The sequence below is a fragment of the Lonchura striata genome, chromosome Z, assembly GCF_050655825.1.
Source record: "Lonchura striata isolate lonStrDom1 chromosome Z, ASM5065582v1, whole genome shotgun sequence".
Classification (NCBI taxonomy): domain Eukaryota; kingdom Metazoa; phylum Chordata; class Aves; order Passeriformes; family Estrildidae; genus Lonchura; species Lonchura striata.
This window is the reverse complement of record NC_140740.1, coordinates 29,800,167-29,823,029: the sequence shown is the minus strand read 5'-3', so window position 1 is coordinate 29,823,029 and position 22,863 is coordinate 29,800,167. Positions and strand designations below refer to the sequence as shown.

The 22,863-nt window shown below is 41.1% G+C and overlaps 2 protein-coding genes across 2 annotated transcripts; both read left to right on the top strand.

The window, feature by feature from the left end:
• Positions 1-57: 57 nt before the first annotated feature.
• Positions 58-5,787, top strand: ATG12 (autophagy related 12). The gene is made up of 4 exons (XM_021546187.4): positions 58-302; positions 451-587; positions 3,243-3,305; positions 3,657-5,787. Exons 1-4 carry the CDS (start codon positions 131-133, stop codon positions 3,714-3,716), a joined length of 432 nt encoding a protein of 143 aa, XP_021401862.1. The 5' UTR covers positions 58-130; the 3' UTR covers positions 3,717-5,787.
• Positions 5,788-12,311: 6,524 nt separating this feature from the next.
• CDO1 (cysteine dioxygenase type 1) lies at positions 12,312-22,298 on the top strand. Its single transcript, XM_021546203.3, has 5 exons — positions 12,312-12,528; positions 14,666-14,743; positions 16,692-16,849; positions 19,243-19,412; positions 21,532-22,298. Exons 1-5 carry the CDS (start codon positions 12,347-12,349, stop codon positions 21,559-21,561), a joined length of 618 nt encoding a protein of 205 aa, XP_021401878.1. The 5' UTR covers positions 12,312-12,346; the 3' UTR covers positions 21,562-22,298.
• Positions 22,299-22,863: the final 565 nt, after the last annotated feature.

Here is a 22,863-nt window from a genome sequence, read left to right as displayed (position 1 = left end):
GCCACACGTGACGCTACTGGCGTGCCACGTGACGGGAAGTCCGGCGTCCCACGAGGGACAAACCGCCTCGTTGAGCGGAGGCCGCTCTTCGCGCGGCGTCACTTCCCGCCGCCCGCGCAGCAGCCGTGCCATGGCGGAGCCCGGGGAGCTGCCGCCTCCCGCCGCGCCGCACGGCGGGGGCCGCAGCGACGGCGCGGAGGAGGCACAGGAAGGCGGTGCTCCGGCGGGGCCCGCTGAACCGGGCCCGCCCCCGGCCGGGTCGCCGGGCACTGAGGAGCCCGCGGGCGACGGGAGAAAGAAAAGTAATGGGGCGGGAGGCGTCCGCCGGGCGGGGGGCGCGGTGGCGGGTGCGGTGGCGGGCAGCCGTGGTGGCCCAGGGGCGGCGTGCGGGGGGCGCGGGCTGTGAGCGGCGGGGCCGGGCCCGCTGTGACGGGGCGCAACTCCCCGCAGTTGATGTGTTGCTGAAGGCCGTGGGCGACACCCCCATCATGAGGACCAAGAAGTGGGCGGTGGAGCGGACCCGGACCATCCAGGGCCTCGTGGAGTTCATCAAGAAGTTCCTCAAGCTGATGGCCTCCGAACAGCTGGTACGTGCGGGCACCGGGTGGGGGCTGAGCGCGCTGGGCCCATGCTATCAAACCCTGTTGGAGTCTAGGCTACAGCTGCCTGTAGGAAACTTGTAGTAGGAACACCGAGAGAAATACTCCAAGTAGACCCTTGTCCTAGTTTAGGGAAAATTTGAGAGAAAAACCTCTGGAAGGAGCCCCCAGAAAACAAACCCCCACGGCCCCTCCCCACCTACTTGGTTCGGGAAGAATTTTCTCGGAGAGAAGTGGAAAAGAACCTGTTTATTTAACAAACAAAGCACTCCCCAGCATCAAAAAAACATAACAACACTAGATGACAACAAAACTCTTTCACTACTCTGAAGAGATGACAAATCTAGAAAGTCTTTCCTGGGAGTGGTCGCCCGGGTCTGGGCGCTGGGGATTGCTCTGGCACTGGGAATGGCTGCTGCAGATCACAGAGCGCAGGCTCTCGGTGCTCCTCAGTGTTTCCCAGGTACCAGACCGGAGCAGTTTGGAGTGATAGTCAGGAAAGGGAAAAAAAACAGTCCAGGGAAAGAATTGGACTGCTTAGCTAAATTAACTAAAAAGCAAAGGCAAAAGCAGAAGCAAGTAAGCAAAGCAAAGCACAAGCCAGCACAAGCCTCTTCTAGACAACAGACCATGGGGGCAGGTGAACTGGCTAATAACAAGACAAAAGAAACCTTCACTTTCAGAGTCAGTTCTGAAAGCAAAGAACATAATATCAAACGTAAAACAGAACACATGATTGGGGATACAAGCATCATAATGTCACCCCATGACATTACACCCCTTATCTCCATATCATCAACAGCATGTAAAAACTTCAAGTAAAAACTTCCATCTTTCTCTTACTCATACACATTTCCTTCCATCTCACTTACTCAAACTTTTGACACACATTTCCTTCTATGTCACTTGCTCAGACCTTTGACACACGTTTCCTTCTGTCTCATGTCTGTGTGTTTTCATGTACAGAAACTGGCAGTAACATCCAGCAAACAGTGATATTTGCCATGTGTCTCACCCCACAATCAGATCTCCCTGAGGTACACATCGTATTGCTCCATCTCTGTGAAATCCGTGATGTACAACCTGGTCCCTGAGCAAACACAATCCCACAAATGGGTTTGCCTGTACTTGAGGCAGAATTGATCCACACTGATTTCCCTAACAAACCTCTGACATGTGCCACTGGGACTTTTATCTCCATCTGCTATATTCAGTGACTCAGACTGGGCAGGACCTGCTCGATTGGTGGAACCTCGGCTGTTAACTAACCAGGTGGCCTTTGCTAAATGTTGCTCCCAATTTTTGAAAGATCCCCCACCCAGTGCTTTTAAGGTGTTTTTGAACAGGATGTAATATTGAGCGAGCTGTAGCAGCACAGTGTGGATGTGCTCGGCACTGACCTTTGGGCTTTTTGTAGTGTCTGTATTTCTTGGTATCTGCCAGGCAGAGCTGTGTGCATGCTGGGCAGCCATGTGTCACAGGGAAACATTGCTAGGCACCGTGGAACTGGGTATTGTGACTGAGTATTTGAGAAGTAGTCCATAGTTTTTGGGATCAGCTTTCTGAATCCAAGTGTCTGTTTGCTTGAGATCTCACATTTAAAACATTTTAGCTACTGTCATGGGACTGATTTTGATTTTAAAATGGGGAGTTGGGAAGTGTTTGTCCTTGGTCAGCAGATTGCCAATGTTACTTATGGATTTCTTCCTGTGGAAGTGACTTGCCAAAGTGGCCTCATGATAACACTAGAAGACCTGGAAATACAGTTGCACTGATTTTGTTGCTCTGCACTGACCTCTCACTAGAGTCCAAAGTTTTTATTTAAGATAGGCAGTTAAAGCTAGACTCATTAAAGTTGTCAAGTGAAATGTAGCTGAATTCATTCCGTTTTTGGTTTGGAGGGTCTTATTAAGTATATAGGCATAAATGCACTGGCCTTCTGAGTCACCTGGAAATCTTGAGGTATCTGCTTTTCTGTGGTTTAATATCTGAAAGAAGGATAAGGTCATTCTTGATAGTTTGATTCAGTGACTATTATCTCATTATCTCAGGACAAAAAAACACAGGAGCCTGTAGCCTTCCTGTGTGGCTGAAGCCTAAGGCTATACTTGAAGAACAAAGCCCTAGGAATTTTATGTCTTTTATTCGGAAATAGCATATGATACTCTGGTGCTCACTGCTGCCTAACATGATCCTAATGCCCTCTTTGTCATTGAGAATTAGCTCCTATAAATGTATTTTTTGGAACAGGAAGTGAGAAAGGTTACTTGAAAATAGAACAAGATGTTCCTAATTTCTGTCATGGCCGTTCTATTTGAGCAGATATGGAATAGCATGAGTGGTTTGAGTTGAAATAAGACCAAGAGCTAAACCACTCTGTGCAGCTATATGGGAGAGTAATGGGTCTGCTTGCAGGAAAAGGAAGTCATCATGCGGACTTTGGCTTGGTCTGGCTGGCCAGACAGAGGGGACTCCTCATGGTCCTGTTGCTCATCCATGCTGAAGATAGTAACTGGTCATATTCTGTTACATGCTTAAAGATTAAAGATAAAGATGAGAACTTTTAACTGCACGATGATTCTTCTGTGTTCCCAGTGGGATCCTTGTGTGATCTCCATCTCTTCCTTTCTCATTTTCTTGCAGTTCATATATGTAAACCAGTCTTTTGCTCCATCTCCAGACCAAGAAGTGGGGACCCTTTATGAGGTAACTTTCATCCTAAATATCCTTTCCAAATGTATTTAGGAGGATTTGTCAGCACACCTTGGGCACTTGAAATCTCTCACTGCCTCTAGCAGTAATAGCTTGCATTTAATGTAGAGTACTTGATACTCAGAGATATGTGTGAATGGGATCCAAAGAGATGTGACTTCATGTACTCTCTGGAAATGCATTCCTGTATGTGCAGTGTGTTTTAATGCCTCTCATTGTAATGAGAAGTTTTCTCCTAACACTATTATCTGTGTTTATCTGATAAGGAAGACTTTTTGTTTTGCTTCTTGTATATGATAGCCCATTAATAATTGTAACATTTCTTGTTTTTTGCTTTTCTTGCAGTGTTTTGGAAGTGATGGCAAGCTTGTACTGCATTACTGCAAAACTCAGGCATGGGGATGAATGACTGGCCACACAGTTGTTCAGGTTTTCTCTTCAAAAATGGAGAAAGGACTAGCTTAAACTCAAGCTGTAAACACACCAGAAGAGGGATTTTTTGCATTTCTGCCTATGAAAATATGATGCAGGTGAATAGCATTAGCAAAGAGCTGATTAGGCTATATGATCACATGGCTTTTTTTCTGATGTAGATCGGGGGTACAGAAAAAACACCTGCACCTGCCATGTAGAGTAGAGCCAGCGTTCTTGCTGCTGGCTACTTAGTTGCTGTATCTGAAGGCAAACTATTTCAGTTGTCTGCAGGACTGACTGGACAGCTTTGTCTATATGCTGTACTGAAGAAAAGAGACTTTCTATTAAAAGTCATGTCTGTTGTACATGTAGCTTGGGATTCAGTTTACTTCTGACTTGTATATATGTGGTGTACATCCAGTTCTTTGTGAAGTCTTATCTTGAATGTACATAATATCGTATAATTTCAAGATAGTTTGTTTTTTTTTTGTAGTATATAGGAATTGGTATCTAGTCTAATTAATCCATCCTTTGCCTTCATCATGTTCGTAATTTCAGTACCTCATTTATAATGGCACAGCATCAAGAAAGGCCTCAGAGTACTTCTCTCCACACAAAATGTTTTGTTGAAGGCTCAAAACTTAGCAGTTTTCAAGGTGTTTCTTCTTATGCTGTTTAATGAGTTTCATATTTAGCTGAGTGGTGCTACCAGCTGTTGCATCTAGAGCTCATGAAGAAGTAGATATGAGCTGCTAAAAACACTAGATATTTGTTTTTTTACTGTTTTGTGTTTCACCAGCTGTGTAGTCCACTAAACAGAAGACAATTTATATTATTTTGCTAAATCATAGCAGTAATAATTGACTTCAGTTTTTTTCCATTATGGGGAGGACTTCGTACCTTGACTAGGGTGCTGACCTTTGCTTTTATTTATTGGAGAGTTTGGGTGTGAGGGGTGGAGATTTTTAGTGGGTTTATTTGAAATGTCTGTTTTACACTGTTTTATGTTTGTTTAAGCTGAACCAAATGAAACTTCTGTTGTTTGCTTGGAGAATGTTCTTATGCTGGATGACAGTTTTTGTCCCTGATGTAATCCAGTTCTTCAGCACATACAAAATAGCCAGTTCTAGTTTAAATCATGTTTTTACAATAGTTTGAAACTGCTATTTCATACATAAGTGGCTCTTATGTAGTCTCTGCAACCTGTGAATTGGATTTTTTTCCACCTTGGAGGACTTCTGGAAGAGTAATACCCAGCTTAATTTACTGACATTGCCACAGTTTGCGTGCAGCTTTTACATATGTCACAGTTACACAGGCACGTACTTTGAATGCTTGCTATGTAGATAGCTTGATGTATCTTGGCACTTTTTAAGTGGAAAACTTGGATTCACTTCATTAAACTAACAAGGCAGAATTTGTTGTAAACTTTAAACTTCAAATAATCCATACTTTTGCCTGCTCAGAACCCTTATCTCATGGATCTCCATCTCTTTAAAAGAGCTGTTGCAGAGGGGCCACTGATTCTGCCTGGCTGAGGAAATTACCTGCTTAGTCGCTGTCAGGCCAGCACAACCTGACAGCTACTAGAGGGTGCACAAGGATAAAGGTATTTGCATAGTTTTATCTAGGGCTCTTTTTCGATCTTTTTCATAGTATGTCCACATGCCAGCCTTACAGATACAAGTAGTTTGTTCTCCCGTGTGACAGTATGTTTACCTAAGATAAGCTACTAGTCTGGTTCTCTTTAAAGAATGTTCTGTTGGTGCCTTTTACCTCACTTGATCTTAACAAATGAAACTGCTGATAAACTGCAAATGTGTTCTTCAGAAGTGATGCAAGAAGGTTGATTGTGCGTGTATTGGGAGTGTTGTGTTTTTGTTTTAAAAAATAAAAATGTATTAAGATCTTGAAGAAGAACTACAGGACATTGTATCTGCTGACTAATTATAGAAGGTTGTCATTTATGCTGAATCTCTAAATAATTTTTATCCTCTGAAGTTGAATAAAAAAACCCCGTTTGCCTCAATTCCTCAAAATATGGTAATCCAATAACGTAAAACCCATAGTAATGGTCTGGATTTCTTTCTGTCTTTACCATGTGCATTTTTGGACCTGGATAAACGAATCATGAAGCTTTGAATTATTAATTTATCTAAAATACAGCTTGTTCTTTTTTACTGTTTGCTTCAGCATTTTTCTGCTCTTAATTTTTTCCACCCCCAAGTAATTTTTTCTTGGCCCCTAGTTTAGAATTATACAGTGAGTACTTACTGATCCAGCCCTTGCTTTCTATTTCCTCAGTGCTCCTAAGCAGCTGCCTTTATTCTGTTCCTTTTAGTGACTGCCAACTCCAGTTCTGCTAATTCCCCCATATAACTTCTGTACCTTCTTTTCAGAGAGAGTCCTCCTTTTTGCCACTTTTCCTTTGGTTTTGTACCTTGCATCAGGGAGGTAGTCAGTACTTACCTTGGTAGCTCTTTAAGGGCCATGGACTCTTTCTGTCTGGAGTTGAAGAGTGATTTTAGGTGGCAGAAAATTTTCCTTGCTCATATTATTAAGTAACAGACTAGACTGCAAACATCAAGTAGGTAATGTGTTAAGTGAACAAATAAGTGAATCCCAGTACATTGCTTGTAGAATTTGCTAGAGACATGTTAAATATCTTGTTTTAGAAAGGGACAGTTATACCTTCTAAAATCATAGATTGTCCTGATATACTTTTCTCTTTGAAAAGAATATTTCCATTAGAAGCCCAAGTAGAATTTGAGCTGTGTTCTCTGCTTTTGGTATCGTATAAGTGACTTCATTTGCTAGTGGGGGGGAAAGGGTATGAAAGTAAGGACTGACTCTTGGACAGACCAGTGAGAGTTGTACAAAACAAAAAAATAGAAGTCTTGATTTACTCAGAGATATTGTGTTCAGCCAAAATGCTACTGTACTGATACTGCTACTATATTGAACTGCCAATATTTGTAATGTAATTTAATTCACTTAATGTAATTGAATTAACAGAAAAGACAAATTGAAAAAATCAATAAATAATTTTTAAAGGCTGGGAAATAAGTATTGGAAGGGGAAGTTACTACACTGTTTTTATGAAAGACCTAGTACTTCACAACATCCTGATACTAAAAAATAATGCTATGCAAAATTCAGTTACCCTGTTTCAAGTTAATAATCACCAGGTGTAAACCCTTCAGACTGTGAGGCACTATTTTTATTAATTTTTATAGTGGTTTAGAGACTAGCTTTAGTAATAGATTTGCCATTTGTAGCTTGAGCTAAACTTAAATGCATGCAGAAACCTGAAGAAGCTAAATGAAACAAAAGTTACGTCAAGAGTGAAGTGATGAAATACACAGTTGTGCCACCTATGGGCATACTGAATAAATGTCATAATTTCCAGGACTTTAAAGTCCAGGAAAGTTACTGCTAAGATCTTAACAGAAGATGTGTCTGTGCTAATTATCCCCACAACTTAAACTTGAATGTACTGATACACAGTAAATTCACAGTGAGGGGGTTGGAGATCTACACATTTATTCTTCAAACTCCTTCCAATGCCAAAGCAGCTTCTGTTTACCAATTATTGCTGTTCATGCTCATTTTGCAAATCAAATTCTGCCTGTTTGCACAGCTTTTTGGTTCACGTTGTTCTTGACTACCCTGAAGTCTCAGTTACTCTTTAGGGATATTATTCAAAGGTTATTCAAGACATTATCATACTACAATGTCTTTATCTTGAGAGCCATAAAAAAAAGGGTGAGCAAAAATTCCTTTAACTTGAGTTTTTCATGAAGACTGTGACAATTACAAGCTTGTATAAAATTCAATGTGCATTTAAAAATAAGAGGTTTTCAACCTTGTTTTGGATTGGATCATCAAGAAAACATGTAAAATAGGTTTCTTATTTGCAAAGACCACACTTCATCTTTGTTAGTACCATAATTAATATACTTCCAAAGCTAAATGTCATAAAAACCCACACTTTGCTCTTGCTTTAATAGCAATAACACTGTGAGATGTCAGGTGCATCTTTTAGTCAGAATTAGAGTAAAAAAAGCTCATTTAGAGATTGTTCCATCCTAAAATAGGTGGTTAAAAAAGGTTAAATCACATTTTTGACTGAGACCAAAATGAGTATGTTAAAGGCTTAATGTTAAGCCTGTCACACCACATATGTGTCACTAGACTTGGTAGTGCCAGGAAATTTTCTGGGACGCTGTAGCTCACTCATCTGTACAGTTGGGTGTTAAAACACGTGCTGGCACAGATTTTGGCCTGTGCTCAATTCAGGAATTGGCAAGGTAGCATTTCTGATGGGCACTTTAGATGTGATCAGCCTGTTATGGGCTTCAGGAGGTAAATAACACTGATGAGTTTTGTTCTGTTCAAGCTGACCCCTGTGCTAGGGATCAGTCCTTGGGATACTTGCTGCTAGATACACAGGTGAAATTTCAGGTGAGATTTAATTCCTTGTATGAGAAGGGATCAATGAGAATGTAATGAGAAGAATTAAACTTTGGGAGAAAAAACATGGTTCCTCATCAAACTTTGACAGCAATCTAGGAATTTTCAAAAAATAATTCCTCTGCATTCCCTCAATGTAATCGTCTCTAAATGACTAAATTGTTAGGCTCTAAATGCCTACCAGTAGCCACATTCAGCAACATTTTCTGTTGACTATGCAGATTATAGATGGTGGCAAAGTACTAGCTATATGTCTTTGCTCCATCATATATTTCTTTATTAAAAGTAGATGATTAACATAATTTTTTTTTAAAAGCACAGGAGTTTTGGAATCCTTGCTCTGTATCTTCTCATGGAATGATTCCATATGCAAGTTATTTATATAGTGTGTGTTTATATCAATTAGACTGACACAATGTAGCATTTAAATGTAATTGCACTGAGGGCCTAACCTTAAAAAAGTTTTGAGTTAATGTGTTCCAATTACAAAAATCAATGTTTGATTTAAAGCAGATAAAGATGTTTCCCTTGAACTCTGTTTGGTAACAGAACTATAATCCTAAAGAGCTCCTAATGGGAAACCTCAAAGAAAGTAAAAAGATCTCCACCTAAAACTGTGCAGTAATATTCCTAATCCAGGTCCTAGCCAGTACTTTGGCTTTCTCTTGTAAATATCATAAATTGAAAAAGCCCCCAAATTTATTTGTCTTCCTTGCAGAGAAATATGTCAATATTTTGTATTTTATTTATAGCATATGCATGTCCCACCAAAAGTGGATCAGACTGATTCTTCCAAAAGTCCCTTCTGTGCTGTGTGGTTTAATGCCCCACAGCTCTTCACTGCATTGTTTGGAGTTTGCTTTTACCTTCAGCAGGGCTCATGCCATTTAGTAGTTGTGGGTGTTTTCTGTGTATGACATGATTTTTTGTATGTGGCATCCTCATTTTACTTGTGTTTTACTGCCTGTTTTTAGACTGAAGATGGTGTTTAACTGCATGATGTTTGATACAATTGTTCTCAAGCTTTTTTTTGAGAATTGCTGTGCATGCAGCAGTTTCTCATCAAAGATCTGCATACTGAATGATCAAGCTCACTTTACAGGTTATAGGACTGAGGGACAGCTACACTGATACATTGATTCACGACTACATTGAGTCATGTAGTTGCAAAACTTGCAGTACAGCTGCACATCCAGGTTTTCTCTTTAGAGCCCTCTATGAACATCAGAATCTTAGGTGAACAGAGACTTAACAAAGAGGTGACTTAGTAAAAGGGGTGAAAGTTATTTCATCTGGAGCAGGCGGTGTAAGTACGCATGATGATGTTGAAGTTCTATCATTATGCTGGCCAGGCTAACAGACCAAAGAGACACAGCGTAGTTGTTTGCCATGAGTCAGGTCATGTAGACACCTTGGATCCCACCTTCAGCTAACTAGCTCACGATTTTATTTGTAGTTACAAGATATAAAAGTACAGTAATTTGTAGGCCTTGTATATGGTTCAAAGTGTCTAAAGCTGCAGCTTGATAATTCCATTGATCTGACTTGAAGATTTTCCTCAATAAAGCAAAAAAGAAACCTTGTGAGCTGCACCCCAGTAGGAGATGATGTGCCAGTAGGTGATTGAGCACTTCAGCTGGTGTCTCTTGGAGTTAGCTGTCATGTCAAATGATTGCTTGATTTGCTATACCTGTCTTCTGAGTAATAGCAGAGTGCTTCATCATTTATACATAAAGTTTTTGTGGTTAAAGCCTAAACTCCTCCAAATTTTTAATAGGATACTTGAGAAATACATGCAATAGTTAATTTCTGCAGGTGTATGATTTCCAGCAATAAAAGTGCATCAAGTCCTGCAGTCTCCTTGTGCAGAATCACAACTGAGAAAGTAAAAACAATTCCCGTGCTGTGTGGATTTAAGTATTCTCATTTTTTATATTGAATTTTCAGTGACTACTTGTTAACTGCTGTATATGCTCAGATCCTTGTGCCATTTCTGTTAATAGGGCATAAGCAAAAGCACATGTTGGAGGGACATAAATACTGTTCCTAATGGTGTTCAGTCAGTCAAGTAATGAACTGTAGAAGTTTTGGAGATCAAAAAGTATGTTGAACAATTCCAAATAAAAAGCGGTAAACACTTTTGAATAGGAGCAAATAAAAAGTATAACTATATAAACTGCAGCTGGAATGTGCAGTAGGTAGATGCAGCCTGATCCCTTACTTGTAATAGTGGGAGGTATAAAATGTCCTTTTCCTGGCAGTATGGGGATTAACGGCAGAGGCATAACTTTTTTCTCTTGGATTTAAATACCAGAGAAAATACCTCCAAGGACAGGTGTACAAATAAGCAGAGAAATGTAGTTGCTGGCAATTAGTTTCTGTCAGATCCTGTGAATATTAGAGTAAGACAAAAAATACTTGAAAACTTACGCTGCATTTCAGAACCCAAAACTGATTCTTACAATTTATTCTTGAGAGACGTTTTATTCCTTTGGGTGGTGCTTCCAGCAGCCACCTTTGAAATAAATTACAGGGTATTTCACACTAATTGTAACTCGTAACGTACAGCTGTTTTAATGGTGCTATATGAGACTTCTGAGGTGTACTGAAAAATGTGCTACTTGCCCATCCAATCTCTGGAGAGCACCAACCAAGAGCTAACATAGAACAAAGGCAAATTTTGTTAAGAAATAAGACTCATCATTCTTAATTGTGACTTTGAAAAAGTTACCACGGGAAGTGATCTGTTTGTTCATTACCTGCATTTGCCCCAGGAAGACTGGACATGGCTGCTGAGATCAGCACAAGGATTGTGTTTAAGAGATTTAGGATAGTCTTAGGTCTCTCAGACCTTAAAAAAATCTTGAAATCATTGCAGTTTTCTCTCTCTCACACCCCCACACCAACAATACTTTACAAAAATACTGATAAGGCAGGGTCTGGTTTCTGTGTGCCGGAAGAGGTTCTGGAGTGATGGCTGAAAATGTACCTATGCAGATTGACTTTTGTTTCACTCCAGTGTGCTAGATTCCAGCCCCATTTAAAACTGAAAGTATTCCCTACCGCAGTGAAGCCAGAAATTCATTCAGCTTCTCAAGCTATATTTACTTTATTAATGGCACTTCTTTTTGTCATGTCTGTACTTTCATGTAGTGGTCAGGGAGAGTGAAGAGAAAGCAGGTATGCTAAAAATCCTTCAGTGTGCCTGTAGGAGAAACTGCAAGCTGCCAGTGTTGTGAGCACCTTTGAGCCTCAAAGCCCACACAACCAGTCTGCTTACTTCCAGCTCCATAATCATAAAGCAGACCTCAAGAGCTGAACCTTTTTTTTCTTTTTAAGAAATAGATGGAAATTTTTAAAACCGTGTTCTATGATGTATAGCAACTTCTGTTGCTATAATTCATGACTAATAAGCATTTTATTAACAGCTGATGTGGAAGGAAGGTGATTGGTGTGGCATCTGCTTGCTCTGCTGCCAATGTATAGATTGGATAGACTGAGGAGCATGAGGACGGTCTGTTGTGTTAGAACGGTCTTTTTTGTCCGTTTCACTGTTTCTGGGTGTCATTCTGAGTGCTAATGGTTACGACAGCCCCGAATGTTCCTGCAGAGTGCACTGGCTTTCAAGAAACGGCACTGTCAACGGGCAGGCTGGCTGTAAGTAATCTCCAGGAGCAATCTTCTGTGGTTTGAAATGGCTGTATGTCTCAGTAGAGCTTTTAGATGTATTTTTTCAAACCAACGTGTAAGTAACAGAGGCAGTGGCAGGCCGCCCTCCTCGGCAGAGAGTGAGAGAGAGAGAGAGAGCGAGCGAGGGAGATGCTTTCCGTCTGGCAGCAATAGCCAGTTCTATTTCCCCCGCCCGGGATACCGGACCGCCAGACGCCCCCCGGCCCGACCTCCCCCGCTTCCCCCGGGCTGCGGCGGGGCAGCAGCAGCGGGCGGTGCTAGGAGCCTCTGCAGCCGCCTCCGGCTGCCCCCGCCCGCCGGGGCCGGTGGCCGCGCTCCCGGGGACGGGGACGGGCAGCTGGCTGCGGGCCCGCCCGCCAGGGCGGTGGTAGGCTCCCGCCGTGCCTCCCGGCGCATAAAGGCAGGCGGCGGGGGCCGGCCAGGGGCAGCGGCTGGCGGCGGCAGGGGAGCGACCGGAGATGATGGAGCAGCCGGTGCAGACGGAGACCTGGAAGGCGCGGAGCCTGGAGGAGCTGGTCCGTATCCTCCATCAGATATTCGCCGAGGATAAAGTCAGCGTGGACGAGGTCCAGGCGCTGATGGAGTCGTACGAGAGCAACCCCGAGGAGTGGCTGCAGTACGCCAAGTTCGACCAGTACAGGTAGGCAACATCCCGGAGCAGGGAGCCCCCAGCCGCGCCGCGCAAGCGGCGGCGAGGTAGAGCCCGAACGGGGACTGGGATCAGCGGGTACACAGGGCAAACCCCTTCCGCCCCCGCCTGACCCGGCCGTCAGCCCCTCCGGCGGCGCCGAGGGGCCGCGGGGCAGGGGCCGCGGGGCGGGGGTCGCGGCGGGGGCGGGGAGCGGGCGGAGCGGCCGCGGCCAATGGCGGCCCCGGGCACGGGCGGGCGGCGGCCCCGCACGGCCCCCCCGGCCGCTCCGCTCCGGCCGCCCCGCTGGCCCCGGGAGACACAGCGGTGTGCCGCAGCCACCGAAATAAGAGAAAAACCGCGTAAACCGAGCTGGGAGAAGGAGCCCGGGAGAAGCACGGCAGGGCGCGGGTCTGGCGCGAAGCGCTGAGCAGGGCGCGCAGAGGGACCAGGGCGTGCTCGGTGGCCGTGGCGGAGCTGGTGCCTCTCTCCTTGCCCTGCCGTGTTGGCGGGCCGGGAGCTGCCCCATGCTCCGGCGTAGTGCAGATCGAGGCTTTCTGCTGCCCACAGGCTAGAAGGAAAATACCTGTTGGGATTCTAAATCAGTTGTTCTGCCAGCAACTGATTTATCTCTGCCGCTGTTGGCTTCGCTGTCTTAAATTTCACGATAAGTACATTTTATTCGAGTGCTTTCTTTAGAAGACAAACAAACCGACTCGAACACCCCAAACACCAAAACATCCTTTTAACTGTGTCGTTGTGAAAACATAATTCTAGCTTGACTTTATTCAGCCTCCATTAACCTCTCTGTGACTATCTTCCGTTTGGAGCAAGTCATGACATTTGTAACAGAACATAGGAAACTAAAAATCAGGAAAACAAAATGTGTTAACATTGAAAGTATGCATAGCAACCTTTTATTTATATATTTATTTATTATCCGTTATTTATAAATTTATTTTTGTCCAGCCAGACCTGTACAGAAATAACAGCACTTGAAAAGTTCTGTCAAATGCCAGCAATGATTACTTGTTTTCTGACATCATAGGACAAATATGTCTATATGTACAGATTGTGGATGCAGTGAGAGGCAGTGTATAGATATGCATGTTTCCTTTAAAAGTAGTTCTTTATGAACATCCTTTCTTGAGCAAAATAGAGTGGACTTTTGGAGATGCTAATATGAAAGCATTCAGTTGACATCAGTGCACTTTCTGTGTGCCCTTGCTCACCTTTTTCAGGTGAAACTGAGGTGTACCACGGTAGGCATAAATATTTTCTTTAGTTGGAGAAGTGCAAATACTCATGACTACAGCTAAAATTAAATCTGAAGGTCTCCCACTGAGCTACTTGTACCACAGCATCAGACCCAGATCAGAAGGGTCACGGTATGGGAAGCAATACAGCAAAATCCAAATCACTTCTTTAGTGAGCTTTTCAATAGAACAAGATGATCAGCAGTTCAGGGGAAGCTTATAGGAGAGTAAAAGGAAATAAACATAAGATGTTATTTTAAAAGAAACTTTGTTCTAATAAACTTTGTTTAGAAGTAGAAGCTGGGAAAACATCCCTCACAGATGCTTTATCCACACAAAAATGCTACAATACAAGACATGGAATTTTCAGGAACAGAGTGAGAAGACCATGTACAGGAAGTCTGGCATCTTCATTCTTTGTTATTTTGGCTTTGTACAAATGAGTTCTGTGTAAGAGAAGAAAAGCCAAGAATATCAGAAAAGGAACTGCAGAAGAATGTAACTATGTATTTTTCTTTTTTCATTGCAGTCCTCTGTTTCTAATTATAAGCCAGCTGCTGAAGTGACTTCATTCAATAACCATTTTGATTTCATCCTGTCTACCACTCTAGTCTGACTCACAGTTCCCAAACTACAATCATCTATGTAATTCAAAACAAATAGTATTCCAAAATATTAGATATTCCCTTTCCTTCCCAGAAAAATAACTCTTACCAGAAAGGCAAACTTATAAATACAATTTCATTTTTTCTAAGTAAAATTTGGATTTCAAGAAAACAGAAGACAAAGAGGTTTTGTGTGTCACAACCTTCTTTCATAAACATGTTTATGAAAGAAGATATATTTTTTATAGATATATTAGTTCAGTAAAAAGCAAACACTTTGTATTTCAGGTATACAAGAAATCTTGTGGACAATGGAAATGGAAAGTTCAACTTGATGATCTTGTGCTGGGGTGAAGGTCATGGCAGGTTTGTATTCAAAGACTATGATTTTAGCAAACATAAATTCTCCATATATTTAACTGTCATATAAAATAGAGGAAAAAGAAATCAATCCTATTGGAGCTATCAGAAGGTGTCTAGAAAGTAAGCAATCCAGAGCTCCTCTTAGTATACCAGTCCTGGATATCTGTTGTAACTTTTGCAAATTTGTACTCCATGGCCATTTGTAAAGCACTCTTTCAAAAATGTTTTGTTTTTCTACAAAAGCTAAGCTTCTCTACTGTCAGAGAAAGTTTTTAGTCCCAGAGATACAGTGATTGATATGACCCTGTTCAACCTGTCCCATGCAATGGACCCATATAACACCCGACCTCAGAAGCAGGACTAAGTGCAATTTAAGTAGTCTTTGTTCTCTCAGGGTGTTTAAATCTGCCTTTGTGGCAAGATGAGAAAAGTGGAATTGGATTAGGACTGCAGATAGTGAGGAGGGAGCCCCTTTCCAGAACTGTTTGGCTTTTTCTAGGTTTGTGCACCCCATCTCTTCCCTCAAAATGGATCATAATGCTCCTGAGTCGTATGCATAGACTGTACACTTGTTTGCATGGTCCTGCACAATGTGAGGGCAGGATCTGTCTTTCACAAAATGTGGGCTAAAGCAAAATAGCAAAATATGCAGGCTGTGGACTGAATATTCTCACATCTAAATAGAAAACCTAAGGAAATGCTGGAACAGTTTTTTTTGTTTCTTGCAATTTATCATATACAGTATTCTTTAGGGGATGCCTTAACATGATACTTAGAGCAATATAGCAACTGAGCTCACCACTTCTACTCCTTCTAGGCTATTCCCACACAGCCTGTAATTTATGTTAAACTGTGTTCAAGTTGGATGGCCATTTGTTACAGCTAGACTGAGACAAGTTGTTTTTGCTTCCTGCAAGAAGAAGGTTTTCTCATATTTTTTGGAAGGACTGTGATAATGTGGCATTTGTGAAGTGTTCTCTGCCTGAAGCAAGCTCTGCTTTCTCAGCATCTCAGTTTGCAAGAAATCTTAAATTTTTGTTGAATAAAAGCAGTAATGTAATGTAATGTACAAGTACCAAGTACAGTCATGTATACCAAGTTGTTGAGTGAAACTCATTAGTGCTGTACTTCAGAGGGTCAAATTTCCTCTTCTCCTTTGCCCTGATGAGTGGAGAGCCCTTCCTTTGTCCTAATCCCATTTACTTCTATAACAGTTAGTCCTGTACTTAAAGAAAAATAAACCAATACTAAACTAAATTCTAATCCATATGTAATCTCTAAATGTGGCAAAAAAAAAAAAAAAACATGCTTCAGAGCAAGAAGAGAGATCAAGAAATCAAACAAATCCTACCAGATTCTCTTGGGTTTTAATGTGAAAATGTCAGTGAAATGAAGAGCTTAGTATAGGTGGTTGTATTTAGTACTATAGGACTGAGAAGTACAGCATTATTTTTCAACAATGCATGTGAATCCCAACAGTAAAGGGGCTATAGAAATAAAGCAGCATTAGCTCATTTCTTCACATTTTGGGAGTGAGCATGGTGGATTTGCAAAGAGCAGGTATTTGCAAATATTTGCAAAGAGCAAGTTTATACCAGCCCCTGCCTGGGACCATGGTAGAAGCATCATTTTGTTTCTTGGCCCAGAAGAGTTTTTGCATTCTGGAGAAATTTTCAGTTCTACTCCTTTCTCCAGACTTTCTTCATATTTCTCCATATCAAAGTCATAAGCTGACCAATATCTGACTGTTTTCCAAATCCTGCTGTATGTGAACTTATCTCAATATATTTCCATAGTAGCAGTTTCAGTAGACATCCCTTAATGCGCATCCTTGTGGAATGGAATTTCATGCTAAGGTTTTGTCCCCATACAATATACTACGTTGTCTGTCTTGAACTGAAATTAAATATGCATATCACACTGAGTTTGGTTGTTCTTTTTACATATATAGCAGTATCCATGATCACACTGACTCACACTGCTTTATGAAGATCCTCCAGGGAAATCTAAAGGAGACTCTGTTTGAATGGCCTGAGAAAAAAGGAAATGGTGAAATGACTAAGAAATCAGAACGAGTTTTGAGGGAAAATCAATGTGCATACATTAATGGTAAGATATTAAGCTTGTTTTGGCAACTATCTGTCCATGAGTCTTATTCCTAACAGAAGAGTTCATCTGCTTTTAGTCTCCTACATTTAACAGTATAATACCAATGGTTTTAGGCACAGTTTAAGCATGTGACTCTTTAGACTCTGCACAAGCCTCTATTTAGATTCAGTAAAACAAACAACAACAACAAAAATGTGCTTTTCACTCACTCTTAAAACATTGTAGGAATTGTTTGTAGCCATAATTTGATATACTGGATATCTTCTCTAGCCCAAGCAGCCTTTGGCTGGAGATATCCAGTATATAAAATTATTAAACATAAACTTGAATAGCATGATAGCATTTTTTAAGAAATAAGAGAAACAAAGTTTAGATAGCTTGATCACCTTGCTTTTTTTTTTTTTTTTTTTTTTTTTTTTTTTTTTTTGGTTCCCAAAGAAGTAATCTTTTTACTCAGTTATGGAAAATTTATGTTGAAAATGTAAAAGCTGTCTATGCAATAAATTGACCAGCCAGGAACAGAAACCTGAGACAGTGCTACTTCTTGTCCAAATCAACAGAAGGCTGTAGTGCTGACGTGTGAGCAAAACTGAAATTCCCAATCAACAAAAAAAAAAAACAACCCAGAATGTTGAGAATTACTAAGATTCTATCAGTAAGGCTCTTTAAGCACCTAAATCCATTCAATCATCACCTGTATCTGTAACTATTACCACCTTATGGTTTGCTGGAGACCATCCTGGAATTGCCATCTGGGTGTAATGTGTGCTGGTGCTATGAAAGACCCTGCACATCATGCTGCACCACTTTGAGTTCAACAGAACAAAGGTGAAGCAGCAGAGAAGCAGGTCATCTGCTTTGTATGTCATGGGTTAAATACTGGAGAGCACACCTTGTGGGGCTGACCTCAGGAACTTCCCAGCTAGAGGGAGACTCATGTTGGGTTAGAAAATTAGCCAGCGTGAGGGCACTGGGGAGAAAGACTGATGTTCTGCAGCCCTCTGTTGAAGTTTTGGCATGCTAAATGAAAACACTAAATTGATAGGGCAGGAAATGCAGGAAGCGGCTTGACACATCTGCTGATGCTCCTGTGCCAGGGACATGGGCTCTCCATCTCAGTCAGGTTTCCCTACATATGCAGTCCTTTCCGGTGCAAACAACTGCAGACTGTGTGCATCTTACCCAAAGCTTCCTCAGTTTAAAACAAATTTGGTATCCAGTTCTCTGAGGCTGTTTGGATCTCTGCCATGTTTCATAACAGATGTTTTGGTTTAAAACTAACACGTTAAACAAGCAGAAGGAAAACACTGACAGTGTGTTGTTTGCCATGACTACATTGATAGCAAGTACCTTCATGATTTTGCTGCATGCTTCTTGGTTGGTCTTGTACATAAGGGTTAGAACCCACTAAACTGTGTTTATTTGAGTTCCCCGTTAGAGGAGCAAAGATTTAGGACTTTCCCCCCCCCAGCTGCTACATCCTCGATTTATATAAAGTATGTTAACAACACTTAGGGCTTCTAATCAGAGTTAAGAGTGTACTAATGACTCTCAGGGTACCATGACTATGTTGCACAACACATGTCCAGGTATTATAGAACAAATTCTAGTACAAAGGCCTGAGCTGTTTTTACAGCAGGGTCATAAATTAAATTCAAGGTCTATCTTAAGTAACTGAAAATCTCCATTTTAGTGTAGAATGGACATGGTTTGTTGCACAGATTTACTCTTCATTCATGACATTTTTATGTAATGGCTTGATTATGCTTACTATTCAGTCATGTTTGGAAGTGTACTGGTCACTATTGATTAGTCACCTTATAAGAAAGAGAAAACAAATGAAAAATACGTTCTCCAAAACAATAAACTGGAAGGATTAATTAGGAAACAGATGCCTGCAGTAGAAGACACCACATCTCTGCCCATGAGTCCATGCTCCAAATGCATGTAGCTGACTTTTAATGTGACTGATATCCTTGTTACTTGTAAAGAATTAGCAACACAAAAGCTTTTGGCCCCTTGCAGCTTCTGAAGCATGTATAGCAACAGCTCTCCTTGGACAGTAAATGAGCTTGAAGTCCTTTGGGAATGAGAGCTAGAAAAATACTTCCTTAATTTTCTTGGGATTTCTGTTGGCCTTTATCCTGTGGCAGACAATCTAGAAATTACATGAACTGTGGAAGGCAGTAACACATTTTGAATTACCAGTGTATTTAGGAATCTGTGCTAGAGAACAGCAGTCAAATTCCCTGTACTGAGTTACTTGTTGCCCACAGAAGTGTTGGCCATGTCTATTTGCTCATGAGTTACAGTTTAAAAAGTGTTTTTCCCAGGCATTGGCTCTTCCTGCTAACACACCTTCTTTTTGCCATTTTGTGCCTTTGCTGGTATAGACTCCATTGGCCTGCACCGTGTGGAGAACATAAGCCACACAGAGCCTGCTGTTAGCCTGCATTTGTACAGCCCACCCTTCAACACCTGTAACACTTTTGATCAGAGGACTGGGCACAAGCACAAAGTCACAATGACCTTCTACAGCCAGTTTGGAGAAAGGACTGTCTGTGTAAGTATGAGATGAGGTGCTCCTCATTCAGCCCTGGGCTCTGAGCCCTGCAGGGACGGGCGCAAGGGGCTGCAACACTGCCTGCACCGGCTGCAGTGACACTGGACAGGCAGAAGGGTCAGTGCCTCTGCCATTCCTGGGCCATCCTCTCTAGGATCAGATAAAACTTGTTTCCAAGTACTGTTTGATTGGTCAAGTTGCACTTCCCTTATGTGGAGTTCCCTGTTTTGTACCCTTCCTCTCCTTCTGAACAGAGAGGATCAATGAGACATCTGCTATTAGTTAAGCACCTTCAGGCAGCAAATGACAGTGAATACAACCTAGCCCATGGAAAGTCTGAACTAGCTACATTGGTTTGGCCAACATTAGTCAGGTGTAACATTTCCTGCGTAAACTGTTCTGCCAAAAAGATCACATTTCAAGAGATTTTAAACCTCGTAACTTACTGTAAATACTTCTTTAATCAATTCAATTCTTCAGAATCACAATATTCACAGAGTAAGACTTGCTCTGAGAGTAAGAGTAGGCCTGTTGTCTGTTGTCTGCATTCTTGGGCAATGGCATGAGATTTTATTTGGATAGGAAAGAAATCTTAAGACAACTTTTGGAGCAACCAAGTTGGAATATGTGGGAGAGATTAACAGTGTTTCAGCACTATTCCATGCATTAGGAAAAATAACTACTTACCAGTGGCGAAAAGACTGATTCTGGATGTTCAGCCACAGACGTTCAAACACTGTTTGGTTTTGTTTGACACTGAACACTTTTGTTTTCCTTGAAGCCAGAAATTCAGTGCTTAGGAGTTTCCTAGAGTGAATGCTTGGTCAGATCAATTTAAAGTTTTATATAGTTGTTAAGTATTATGTAAACTTCTCTGAAGCCTGCCACATTACCAAACAGCTGAAACACAAATTTTTGCCTCCCCAAGTTTGAAAAGTTCTTGAGAAATAAATTTGAATTTATAAGTCAGACTTTAAAGAGTAACATGGATGAATTCTGAACAAAATTAATGCAAGGATTTGGTGTTTGTTTGCTTTCCTTTTGTTTTAAGTCTTTATTGAATATTTATTACATAAGATAGTAAGTGAGACTAGATATTTTGGCTTGGAGTGTTTCCCTACTCTGATCTGTAACCATCTGGCAGTGTTTTCACCATTTATGGAGCAGTGCATCTGGCTTACAGGAAAGAGCTAAATCTTAATCATCGAGTCTCTTTCATAAATTCCTCTAAATGGAATTCCATTAAAGAAAAAGGTGATAGCAAGTCTGGACCATTCAGCTGCCTAAAATGACTTCATGCTACAAAAACCTTCTGGTCTCAGTGACTTGGTTTCTGGAGAACACACTAGAAAAGAAAACTTCCTTCTGCTTACCAGATCACAGAAGGACACAGGGAGGCAGAGATATATAAATTATAAATACCAAGAGAGTAATGTAAAGTATGTTTGTGTACTTTTTATGAGAAGATCGGCTGAACAAAAGCATATTCAGTTCTTCCTCTTTATAGGTAAAAGACACATGTAAATCCCTTGTGATTTCTGGCCTCTGACCATGATGAAGTCTTGATTAACTAACTCACCAGGAAATACAAAATAAATAATATAGGTTTCATAAAAAACATAATATGTGTGTCAAAGGATTTGCCCATGGGAGTAACTGTATAGTTCAAGTACAAACCGTGAGAATACTCATAGGAAAGTTCACTGACAGAAAGCTGATTTTGTCTTATGTGTCACAGCACACCAGTCTCTTCTGCCAGGAATTTTACAGGGGGAGGCAGTATCTGTTTGCAGTTTGTCTTCCAAGCTGGACATTCTAGCTGTTTCTGTCAAAATGAAATAGAACAGGCTATTGAGGAGACAAGATAGCCTGAAAGAGGAAGCAGTCCTCAGCAGTCCCTTCTGCTATGAGCTTACTCATGGTCACCCAGAGCCCATAGATAGAGTGACTTTGTCAGACACATAGTGCCTTCAACAAAACTCTGGCAAGGAGCACTGAAAACATGCACTCTTAAGTATTTTAAGAAGCTACTATGAGAACAAAGGTCCACAACAAGACCAAAAAATAGGCAGTGACAATTTCTTTCCTTAAAGCAACAACCTTTCCTCTTTCCTTTTAGGCTACAGGAGTGCCACAGGAGAACAACTGAGAAGCATCAGCACACATTTGCATAAGACCTGCTGAATGTTTAACCAGGGATAGAAGACTTGCATGGCTAAGGCTGACAGCCAGATCCATTTCATTACTTGTACATCGGAGTACACTAGGGCAGCCTCCAGACCACACAGTTTCCTCGAGCAAATGCCAATTACGGGACACTAAGCTAACTAGTGCCATAACCTGCTTCACAGGTTAGATGCCTTTTCTTGGGCTCCTGTTAGAATTAAGTAGTTTGTTTCCTAATTCTAGCACCTTTTAAACTCCACCTTGGATATCACACTAAGAATATCAGAAATAGGGTTTTTAAAGATCATCTGATTCTTCTCAATAGACCTATGGGGATATATGCTCTCAATGTAATTAGTAACTATATAAACTTCTAAGCTTCCAGTCACTTGTACCTATGGGTAGTACAGTAGATACAACTAACATCAGCGCCTTTTTATTTTTCAAATTAAGTCTTTTATGTTTAAATGCTTTACACCATCTCGATAGTTTTGTGCATTTTTTTACCTTTTTTTTTTTTTTTACAATTTAATTGGTCAGATCCTGTTTTAGATAGGATCAGAGAAATGCTTCATGCGTGATGATTTTCAAAACTAATTGGACAGAGATCTGACTTTAAAGAAGACTAATCATACTTAATTCAGCTAATGTCCAGTTTCCAAAGTATTCTGTGTAGCTAATGAAGAAGAAAACTGAAATAAAACTGGATTTCTGCACTAATTTCAGAGTTTTCAGTATTTTTTTCATGGTAACTAAAATACTCATCACACTTTACCAAAATCCACATTCCTCATGAAATCTTTTCCAAGTAATACAGTGTTAGAAAAGACTTTTAAAAGCTGGCAGTATGTCAAACATGCAAAGAATCCTGACTCAAGTAAGGGGGGCATTCTGTCACTGCACTGAAGTTTAGTTTTAGCCTCCAGATTTGGTCACAGGGAAAGAACCTTCTTGAAAAGAATTTACTGTAATTAAACCCATAAAAATCAGCAAAGCTGTGCACCTGGAGGCTATCCAATTCATTTAATGCGTTTAATAACATATTCTCAAGTAGGGAATGTGTAGCAATTCTCCTAGTCTTGTAGGTGACTACTGGTTAGACAGACAGCAGTTTAAATTTTATCAGTATTGGGTTGAGTCACATATTTTCCTCTGTATTGACAAGCCCAGAAAATATTTACTTTATGAGACCCCATTTCCAGAAAGACCATGTCAAATTTTTAGAAAATGTTTGAGCAGTGTTTCTGAATGAACCTATGCCTTGTTTTGAAAGTGTGACAGCATG